The 9,777-nt window shown below is 50.4% G+C and overlaps 1 protein-coding gene across 1 annotated transcript in view; it reads right to left on the bottom strand.

Annotated features, from left to right (window-relative positions):
* The window catches only part of LOC111819148 (paraneoplastic antigen Ma6F-like), a 15,903-nt gene that overhangs the window by 562 nt on the left and 5,564 nt on the right, over positions 1–9,777 (bottom strand). The window contains exons 8-9 of the mRNA XM_023725024.1: positions 941–990; positions 9–698 (exon numbers count right to left, since the gene is read on the bottom strand). Of these exons, the coding sequence (XP_023580792.1) occupies positions 9–698; positions 941–990 (740 nt within the window). The remainder of the gene's footprint in view (positions 1–8; positions 699–940; positions 991–9,777) is intronic.

Genomic DNA, 9,777 nt, shown 5'->3' with positions numbered 1-9,777 from the left:
GACGTCACCGGCCCTCTCCCGCAGGGGGCGCTGGCCCAGGCGAGGCCGTCCCTCTGCGCCGCTCGGCTTCGGACCCCGCACCGCCCGAGACGTCCCCTGGGGCACAGACGTGGCCACGGGTCCGCTCCCCGGGGAGTCCGCGAGTGGCACCCGCCAGCGCTGCGTTCTGGGCCGCGGCAGAGCTGGGGCGCTCTGGGGCTCCTTCCCCTGCCTTCCCTGCCCGTCTCCGTTGTCCCCGTCCACGTGTGCTCCTGTAGCTGTCCCATGTGAGGAGTACCTGGTCTAGGTGGGATTCAGTGGAGCCGACCCACGTGCCCACGGGTACAGACACATCCACAGAGTGTGTGACCCAGGATGTCCGCCCAGCCCGTGTGGACAGCAAGCCTTGGCCTCTGTGGGCACGGGCCAAGGTGATTCTCTCAAGCGTCTGAGGCTGCCCGAGGTCAGTGGCCAGCCCCAAGGAGGGTGACCAAGCTTCCGGGTTTGCCTGGGCCTTTCCCGGTGTGCCCTGCAGGTCCCGCGTCCTGGGAAGTTCCTTCCTCCTCTTGGAGCCCAACCCCTTGGACCTGCCTTCCCCTGCTGTGGATTCTGCTCTGTCGGTCAGGTCCCAGATGGAAGCATAAGGAGAGAGAAAGTGACCACCCTCCAGGCAGAGGCTCTGCTGGTCTGGGTGCTCCTGCCCGCTCACCCACTGTGCCCTGCCCCAGCCACACAAGGAGGGGATTAGGGGGATGCCAGGTGGGGCCCACTGGGTCTGAAAAGCCACACGGTGCTCGGCTGATAATCCAGGGCTGTCAGGTGTCTTCACCCCTCCCTGCAGTGGCCAGCGTTCCGCTTGCCTGCCTGCCCTCTTCAGGGACATGAAGCAGTGATCCACAGGGGCTTTCCCCCGAGTCACACTGGACGATCATCCCTCCGACGTCTTCATAGGGTGACTCACCAGCGTCCTGTGAGGTTAGTATTCTCTTCGTCCTTGTTCGCCACATGAGGCTGAGGGACGTTAAGGTCACACACCTCATTACAGGCCAAGTTGAACCTGGATCCGAAATGGTGCCCATCCCCCTTTGAGTAGACTTGGGATCATCCTCTGCCCCCATTTTCTGGATCCACATTAACATGCATTTCCCCCTTGGCTGTGAACAATCCTGCATTTACCAGCGAGGGAGCTGGCTTGATGTGAACTTACAGGCTTCCTTGCTCACAGTCACGAAGGGAAATGGCATGTCTGTCTTTTTCCTTGCAAACATCTAAAAGGTTATTCAGAATCCATCTCCCTCATTGAACACTCGCTTGGCAATTTCCGAGCTCACAGAGGGGCATGGAGTTGGGGGCCTGCAGCCACGGCTACTTTGTCATTCTGAGGGTCCATCCAGCCCCAAACCGAACCTCACCTGCTCAAGTTCCAGGGGAGGAAATTGGGGCTCAGAGGAGGGACACGACTGGCCCACGGTCACACAGTCAGTCAGTGGCAAAGCCATGAGACACCAAGGGGCGGAACACCTTGCTTAGGGGAGGCTCGGTAGCACTGAGCCAGAGGGGTCCAGGCAGGGTGGCAAGCAGAACTGGGCACGTCCCGGACTTGGGGAGAGGAGGATTTAGGAACAACCAGAGTCGAAGTGATAGGTTTTAATATGTTCCGTTTGAAAAGTCTTTGAACCTCTTAGTCATCTGAGTTAACCTTTGCCCTGGTTTAGGGGCTCCTCCACTGTGCCCAGAGGACAGTGAAGACTACTGTCTCCTCCATTCTGACAGAAGACCCCTTAAAGCCAGTGGCTTTCTGTGTCTCCATTGCTGTGCACAGTCACGAGCACAAAGGCACCACAGGTAGGGAACTGATGGACGGCCCTCATTTATACTGTGGGAAGTGTAATATCGTGCACGCTGGGGCGGCCTTTCCCTGGCTCGGACCAGATTCCTGGGCCCACCTCTCCAGGGTCTGTGCCGACAGGTCTGAGGCACACAGGCCTGGGAAGTTTTTTGTTTGTTTTTTTTTAATTGTGCTTTTTAGGTGAAAGTTTACAGCTCAAGTTAGTTTCTCATACAAAAATTTATACACACATTGTTCTATGACCCTAGTCGCTATCCCTATAATGTGACAGCACACTCCCCCTTTCCACGGTTTCAGGCCTGGGGAGTTTTTATAAGAGCTTCTGGTAATTGAATATAGGTAGTCCTCAACTTATGAGGGAGTTCCATTCCGACTACTCCATCGTAAGTCGAATACCTCATTTTTTTTTTTTTTTTAGTTTTCATTGTTATTGTCTTTTATTATCAGTATCTTTATAAACCCAACCTTTATTTGTCTTTGGAGTTGGCATGAAGGTGATAACATCCGCAAATTACTCCCTGCAACACTGTGTGTAGTACATATTACTAACGATAAGATGTAAAAACGAACAAAAAAGGGATGTCATAAGTGTGGTTCGTCGTAACTTGAATACATCCAAGTCGGGGACTGCCTGTACTTTAAAATATATATTCTGTGATATTTTACATACAAAATGGTATCCTAAAAAGATGCAACCAATTCTTCTATACATACTACCTGGACTAAGACATAAAACACCAACACAGCTTTACTTAAGAGTTCATTCATTTGGCTCCCTGGAATCATTGACCTCTGAGCTAGCCTTTCCCCTGGGGTTCTCCCTAAAAAGCTGAGGGGTCTGCAGCTCTATTCTCTGCAGTCCCCTTTGTCTAGCTCACATACCACTCCCCAGGAAGTAAGCATTGATCTGAGCCCTCAGCTTCCTCTTCAATTTCTCTTTGCATTCTTCAGTCACAGGCAGACCCCCAAGGTCAACATGTCCCTGCCCAGACCCCAGGCCCCTCCGCCTGGAACCTGTGGGCAGAGCATGTTGCAGCTGCCTCTCTGAGACTCCGAGCGCCTGTCGGACTAGCTGATTTTCAGCAGTCATACACTGAGTGTCTGTGGGAAGCTGTGCCTCACACCTGAGGAAGTGCAATTGGTCCCGTATCAGTTTCCTACGGCCACTGTCCAAAGTAGCACAAACTGGGTGCCTTAAAACCACTGAAACGTATAAACATACAGTCCTGGAGGCCAGAGGTCCAAAACCAGTATCCCTGGGCCAAAATCAAGGTGGCAGCGAGGCTGCACTCCCTCTGGAGGCTCTAGGGGAGAATTCATTCTTGCCTCTTCCAGCTTCTGGTGGCTGGGTTAAGGCCACATCGTCAAATCTTTCTCCGCTCCATCGTCACATGACCTTCACCTGTGTGTGTGTGTGTGTGTGTGTGTGTGTGTGTGTGTGTGTGGTGTGTGTCACTCGCTGCCACCCTCACCTGTGTGTGTAATATCGTGTCAGGTTTGAATAACAGCGCTTACCTTGGAAGAGACGAGTGAGATTTAGGAAGGGGTAAGAGGGGACTTCTGCTTTTTCACGCGAATGATCGTTTAATTTTGTAAACATTGAATTCATATTTTGCTTGTCTAAGTAAAAAAAGATAAATATATATATAAACTAACATGAAATTATTCCCATGACTTCCTATTCAAGAGAGAAAACAAGACACAATACTTACAGATAACCCCATTTAAATAACAAACACGAATTGTGTGTGTATGTATATAGATAGATATACAGAGCCCTGGCGGCGCAGTGGTTAAGAGCTCGACTGCTAACCAAAAGGTTGGCAGTTTGAATCCACCCGCCGCCCCTTGGAAACCCTATGGGGCAGTTCTACTCTGTTCTATAGGGTCACTATGAGTTGGAATCTACTCGGTGGAACGAGTTTGGTGTTTTTGGTTTATATATATATATATATATATATATATATATATGTATGTATTATGTATATATACATACATATATATATATACACACACACACACACAACCTTGCTTGCTGAAAGCGAAGAAGACTTGAAGCACTTACTGCTGAAGATCAAAAACTACAGCCTTCAGTATGGATTACACCTCAACATAAAGAAAACAAAAATCCTCACAACTGGACCAATAAGCAACATTATGATAAATGGAGAAAAGGTTGAAGTTGTCAAAGATTTCATTTTACTTGGATCCACAATCAACACCCATGGAAGCAGCAGTCAGAAAACCAAAAGACGCATTGCGTTGGGTAAATCTGCTGCAAACACCTCTTTAAAGTGTTGAAAAGCAAAGGTGTCACCTTGAAGACTAAGGTGGGCTTAACCCAAGCCATGGTGTTTTCAGTCATCTCATATACATGTGAAAGCTGGATGATGAATAAGGAAGACCAAAGAAGAACTGACGCCTTTGAATTGTGGTGTTGGCGAAGAGTATTGACTATACCATGGACTGCCAAAAGAATGAACAAATCTGTCTTGGAAGAAGTACAGCCAGAATGCTCCTTAGAAGCAAGGATGGTGAGACTTAGTCTTCTGTACTTTGGACATGTTATCAGGAAGGACCAGTCCCTGGAGAGGGACATCTTACTTGGTAAAGTAGAGGGTGAGCAAAAGAGAGGAAGACCCTCAATGAGATGGATTGACACAGTGGCTGCAGCAATGGGCCCAAACATGACAACGATTGTGAGCATGGCGCAGGACTGGGCAGTGTTTCATTCTGTTGTACACAGGGTCTCTGTGAGTTGGAACCGACTTGATGGCACCTAACAACAACAACATGTGTGTGTATGTATACATATATATACACATATATACATAAAACACTCATACATGTTATATGTATCTACATAGATGTATACATATAACATGTGTAAGTGTAAAAGGAATAGACAGTTCTGCAAGGACGCTCACGGAGGAGTTGACCGTGTTCACTTATGGGGAGGGAAGAGGAAAGAAGTGGAGGAGTGTGACTTTTACTATTTCTGCTGTATACCTCTTTATTGTTTGAATTCACTACCCTAAAAATATAGTCAGAGAGCAACGGAGATGAAAATATAGGACGTTGGAAAAAAAAAAAAGTCACTCTTTCCTGTTTAGGACTCCCTGTTTCAAAGACAAGCTCTGGGACTGAAGAGGCCTGGCTTGGAATTCTGGCTGCACCACTTCTAACTGAGTGACCTGGACGAAATAAACTTTATAGCTGTGTGCTTACTCGTCTGTGTAAAGAGGAGAAGAGTAGAAATCACTTGCGTTATTGTGGATATCAAATGATACAATGCCTGGTATATTGAGCATTATCACAATTCAGTAAAAGCCTAGGGGGTCGCCTCCTGCTGGTGGGAAGTCGTAGAGCAGGCAGGTCCCCTGCCGTCAATCAGGAGCCTGCTGCCAGCCTGACAGGTGGGACCTGCCACCTGCTGCCACCTGTGGTCACTCGGAGACGATTTTCTAATATTTCTTTCTAATAATTCATTGTTATTAATACCAAGTTTTCATTTTATGCTGAGGAAGCAATTGAAGGGTTGTGAGCAGGGGAGTAACATAACCTGATTTACTTTTTAAAAAATCATTCTGGCGTCTCTATGGGGAATGCAGAAGAGGGAGGCGAGAGTGGATGCAAGGAGGCTGCTGCAGTCTTATAGGGGTGATATGGTCATAATTCAGACTAGGATGTTGGTAGTGAAGGTGAGAAGTGAACGGATTTGAGAAATATTTAAGGGGTCACAATTTTATCGAGTTGACTTCTGCTTCTCCAACGCTGCAGGAGAGGCGAGACCCAGGGAGAATGAGCAGAGTGTGGAGTGTGCGGTCAGAGAGGGGGACGCTTGAGTCCCTGGTTCTGGAGGTGGGGCCGTAACAGGAAATGACAGTGTCCACGGTGTGACTGTGGGAGTGGCGGGCCTAGCTAGAGGTCACTTTTGTGCCACACCTATTCCAGCTTGAAGGCCCTTTGCCTGAGAATGGCTGTCCCTCCCACTCTGTGCCTGGCTAACTTTTCCTCATCCTTCAGGTGTCCAGCCCACCTGGCCTGGCGCCCCCCGCCCACCTCAGGGCCGTCCCCCTCTAACACACTCTGAGCACATAACATAGTGATTGCACACGGATTTGTGTGATCCTTTCAGCAATTCGAGGCTCCGTGAGGGCAGGAACCGTGTGTGATGTTGCTGACCACAGTATTCCTGGCACAAGCATGTCAGAGCATAGCTTTCAGTATTTCTTGAGTGTGAATGCAGAAAATTACAAAGCTATACCAACAGACATTAAAGAAGGCTATATAAATGAGGAGATGCCACTTTCATGGATGAAAGAACCAAAACCAAACCCGCCGCCATCGAGTAAATTCCGACTCAGAGTGACCCTACAGGATAGAGTAGAACTGCTCCATAGGGTTTTCAAGGAGCACCTAGTGGATTTAAACTAGGAGATTGCCTATTTCACAGGATTTGGGCCCAAATCTGAGGCCAGGAGGTGCTAAGCGCCTGCACAGTCTCCAATCTCAAAGGAAACGTGACACAATGCCGCATTTGCTAAAAGATGACAAAGCCAGTTCAGCAACCACCCTCCCATCGAGGCTATTCAAGAGAAGATCAAACATTTCAAAGCAGATTGTTAAAGGCTTTTCCCCTACCCTCCCATGAGGGAGAAGAGGGAGGGCTTCTCTCTACTCCCAAACCAAATGTGTCAGTCCGCGCAGCCGAAACAGTTAGAAACACGAAAAATACCCTGAGAACGATAGAGGCGCGAAGGCGCGGGGGAGGCCTGACACCTGTGAAGGGGCAGCAGGGAGGGCCGGGAGGAAGAGCGTCAACTGCGGTGCAGCTTGGAGCAAGTCTTCGCCAGCCTGACAGGGAGCTCCTGCTGTGAAGCTGGCCTGCAGAGCAGTCCCACGCTGGGCAGCCCGCTGTGCTGTCATTGGCTGGGAGCTGCCTGGAAATCGCACGGCCTCCGCTCAGACGCTGCAGCGGGTCTGGCTGGCTAATGGCACTCCCGCCGGCAGGTCCTCTCTTCCAGGGAGATCTACGCAGCAGTGCTCTCCTTACGGCCACAGTCCACCACTCTGACCCACTACTCCATACGTGTTCGGGGAGCAGTTTGGTGGCACAAATGATAGCCTCCAGCTACAACAGGTCCTCATCATTTCTCCTCCACTGTCAGCTCTCACCTCCGCAGTCTTGGTGACGTCCCTTCCCTCCTGAGGCGTCTGAGTCCCTGGTGCCCACCCTCTTCCCAGGCCATGGTCGCTGCACTTGTCCAGTGACAGTCACAAGTGGGCAAGAGAACTGATCACTTGGGGTTCCCACGGAGTCCTTCTGGTCACCATTGTAACAGCATTCTTCCTTCCTCCTTGAGAGTCAGGGTCAAGTGTCCTCGCCCGGATGGTGCCTCTTCCTGCTTGCTGGTCTCTGGATGCAAGGACCCGTGAAATGCCCAGGCAGCAGCCATATCTCCGGGTACAGTGGGACCCTGGCTGGGGCTCCTAACTCCGTGCACCCCCCGTAGGGACCAGAACCTCTAGCCCTTCCGAGCCCAGGGGTGAGGAGATGGGAAGCACAATGCCACCCCCCCCCCGATTTCCCGGAGAGAATGGTCTGAGTTGGGAATCCTGAGATGGCCAGGTCCTAGAACCCCCCCCCCAGCACCATGTCGTCACTGGCAGCATCTGCCTGGGAAGAGCATGGCCTCAGCTCGAATACTGTGGCAGCCCTTACAGGCAACAGCTCTCCGCACTCCTCATGGGCTCTCTCGAAGTTACACATGAGTAGCGCCTCTCCGTGGCTGCCATGCCACGTTCAGGAAGGAGCCCCAGGAAAAGGGGAGGCTGGCATGCTATTCTTTCTTTGGGGACTTGCTGACTTGCAGGAGCTGCTAGCCTGTTTTTGTAAGGCCACCAAAGTAGAGTGTGGTCAGACATTTATCGGGAAAGCCTGACATATGTCCCCACGAGTCGAGGGTGTACAAGAAGACAGGGATTGTTGTGGGCTTCTGTCTTGCCTGGGGGAATGTGAGGCTGGAAGAGGGGGTGGCTGGAACAGACTGCACTGGCTGGGTGAAGAAAGAGGGGTCAGCCCTTAAGCAAAGGTATGTCCCTCTTTGGATGAGGCAGGGAGTTCTGAGTCTCCTGTGGGCTGTGTAGGTGTCATGGGAGGGAGCCTGGCTCGAGGCATCTGATGGAACCTGGGCTGCTGGGGCAAGAGCTGTAGGATGCGCCCCTCAGGGGAGAGGCTGATGGAGAAACACAAGGAATCGACGTCACCCACCACAGAGACCCTGCATGACATTACACAGCAAAAAGTAACTAGCGTACGAGAGTGCCAGTCCTACAGGAGCTGGCCTCTGTTCCCGCACAGCCCCTCATCCCTGGCCCAAACCCCGGAGGGGCCCAGAAGCAGCGGAGTCTGAAGAAAAGTCCTGCTCCCTCCACCCACTGCAGGGCTTGGAGACACCACACGTTTAAGTTTTAAATTGGATCAGACTAGGTTTGTTAATAATGAACAGTGAGTCAATTACTCAAAACTGAAAGTGTGGAAGCATCTGCAAGGATGTCAGGGGCAGGAAAGGAAGATGAGTGAGCAGATTTGAAAGCACTGGTGAAGAAAAATTATAAAAGATGTTTCCTTTCGGTACCTGGTGAAGTTCAGTCTGTCCGATCACACTTAAATGCACACAGCACCCGTGACTGAGCCAGGCACACTCACAGATAAAGCCACTTGCTGTGGACTTGACTCCGACTCATGGCAGTGCCATGTGTGTCAGAGTAGAACCGTGCTCCATAGGGTTTTCTGTGGCTGCAATCTTTTGGAAGTCAATCACCAGGCCTTTCTTCTGCGGCGCCTCTGGGTGGACTCGAACCTCCAACCTTTTGGTTAGCAGCCAAGCACCTAACCCTTTGCACCACCCAGGGACTCTGTTCAATAAATAGTAGTTTGCGAGCTTCCGCTTGGAGACTGTCACGGTGAAGGCAGTTTCGGCCACAGGGGGCCCCACCTCAGTCTTAACGTCAGGTTTCAGTATGAACCTCATTTCTCCTTTCAGAAGTCAGTTCCTGAACTCATGGAGCAGAAGTCCTTGGTGGAGGCTGCGGGGCACACTCTGGGGAGGTGAGCTGAGAAGGCAAGGCCAGTTTCTGGGGGAACAAGGACCGAGGGCAGGTGCTTCTCCCTGCACTGTGATCCTCTGGGAGAGTGAGGCTCTCAGACTCGAAAGACAAACCTCAGAATGGCCTGCATTCTGCCTGGCCTTAATCAGAGAGGCTTGGCTAGAAGAAATACAAACCAAGGCTGAAAGGCAGAATCTGATTGTGCAAGGAGAGATGAAACTGGACCACCTCAGCTGCCTGGCGCTCGTGCCGACACACGCGCTGCTTGTCTTAGTGCCAGCCAACCAGGAAGACAGCACAGGAGAGTCACGACCATGATGTCACCCAGTGTAACAGCTGTTGTTGCTGTTGTTAGGTGCCGTCAGGTTGGTTCCGACTCATAGCAACCTTATGCACCACAGAACGAAACACTTCCCAGTCCTGCGCCGTCTTCACAATCGTTACGCTTGAGTCCATTATTGCAGCCACTGTGCCAATCCATCTCGTCTAGAGTCTTCCTCTTTTTTGTTGACTCACTACTTTACCAAGCATTTACCAGGGTCTTTTATGGTACTGTGACTCTGTATTCCTTCCATCTTCATTTTATGCTTCCTGTGTCATTCAATATTTTCCCTGTAGACTCCTTCAATATTGCAACTTGAGGCTTGAATTTTATTCCACCTGAATTTAGAAACCATCTCAAGAATAGATTTGATGCACTGAACACTAATGACCGAAGACCAGATGAGTTACGGAATGACATTAAGGGCATCATACATGAAGAAAGCAAGAGGTCATTAAAAAGACAGGAAAGAAAGAAAAGACCAAAATGGATGTCAGAAGAGACTCTGAAACTT

Source organism: Trichechus manatus, unplaced genomic scaffold, assembly GCF_000243295.1.
Source record: "Trichechus manatus latirostris isolate Lorelei unplaced genomic scaffold, TriManLat1.0 scaffold00279, whole genome shotgun sequence".
Classification (NCBI taxonomy): domain Eukaryota; kingdom Metazoa; phylum Chordata; class Mammalia; order Sirenia; family Trichechidae; genus Trichechus; species Trichechus manatus.
This window is presented reverse-complemented; position numbering and strand designations above follow the sequence as displayed.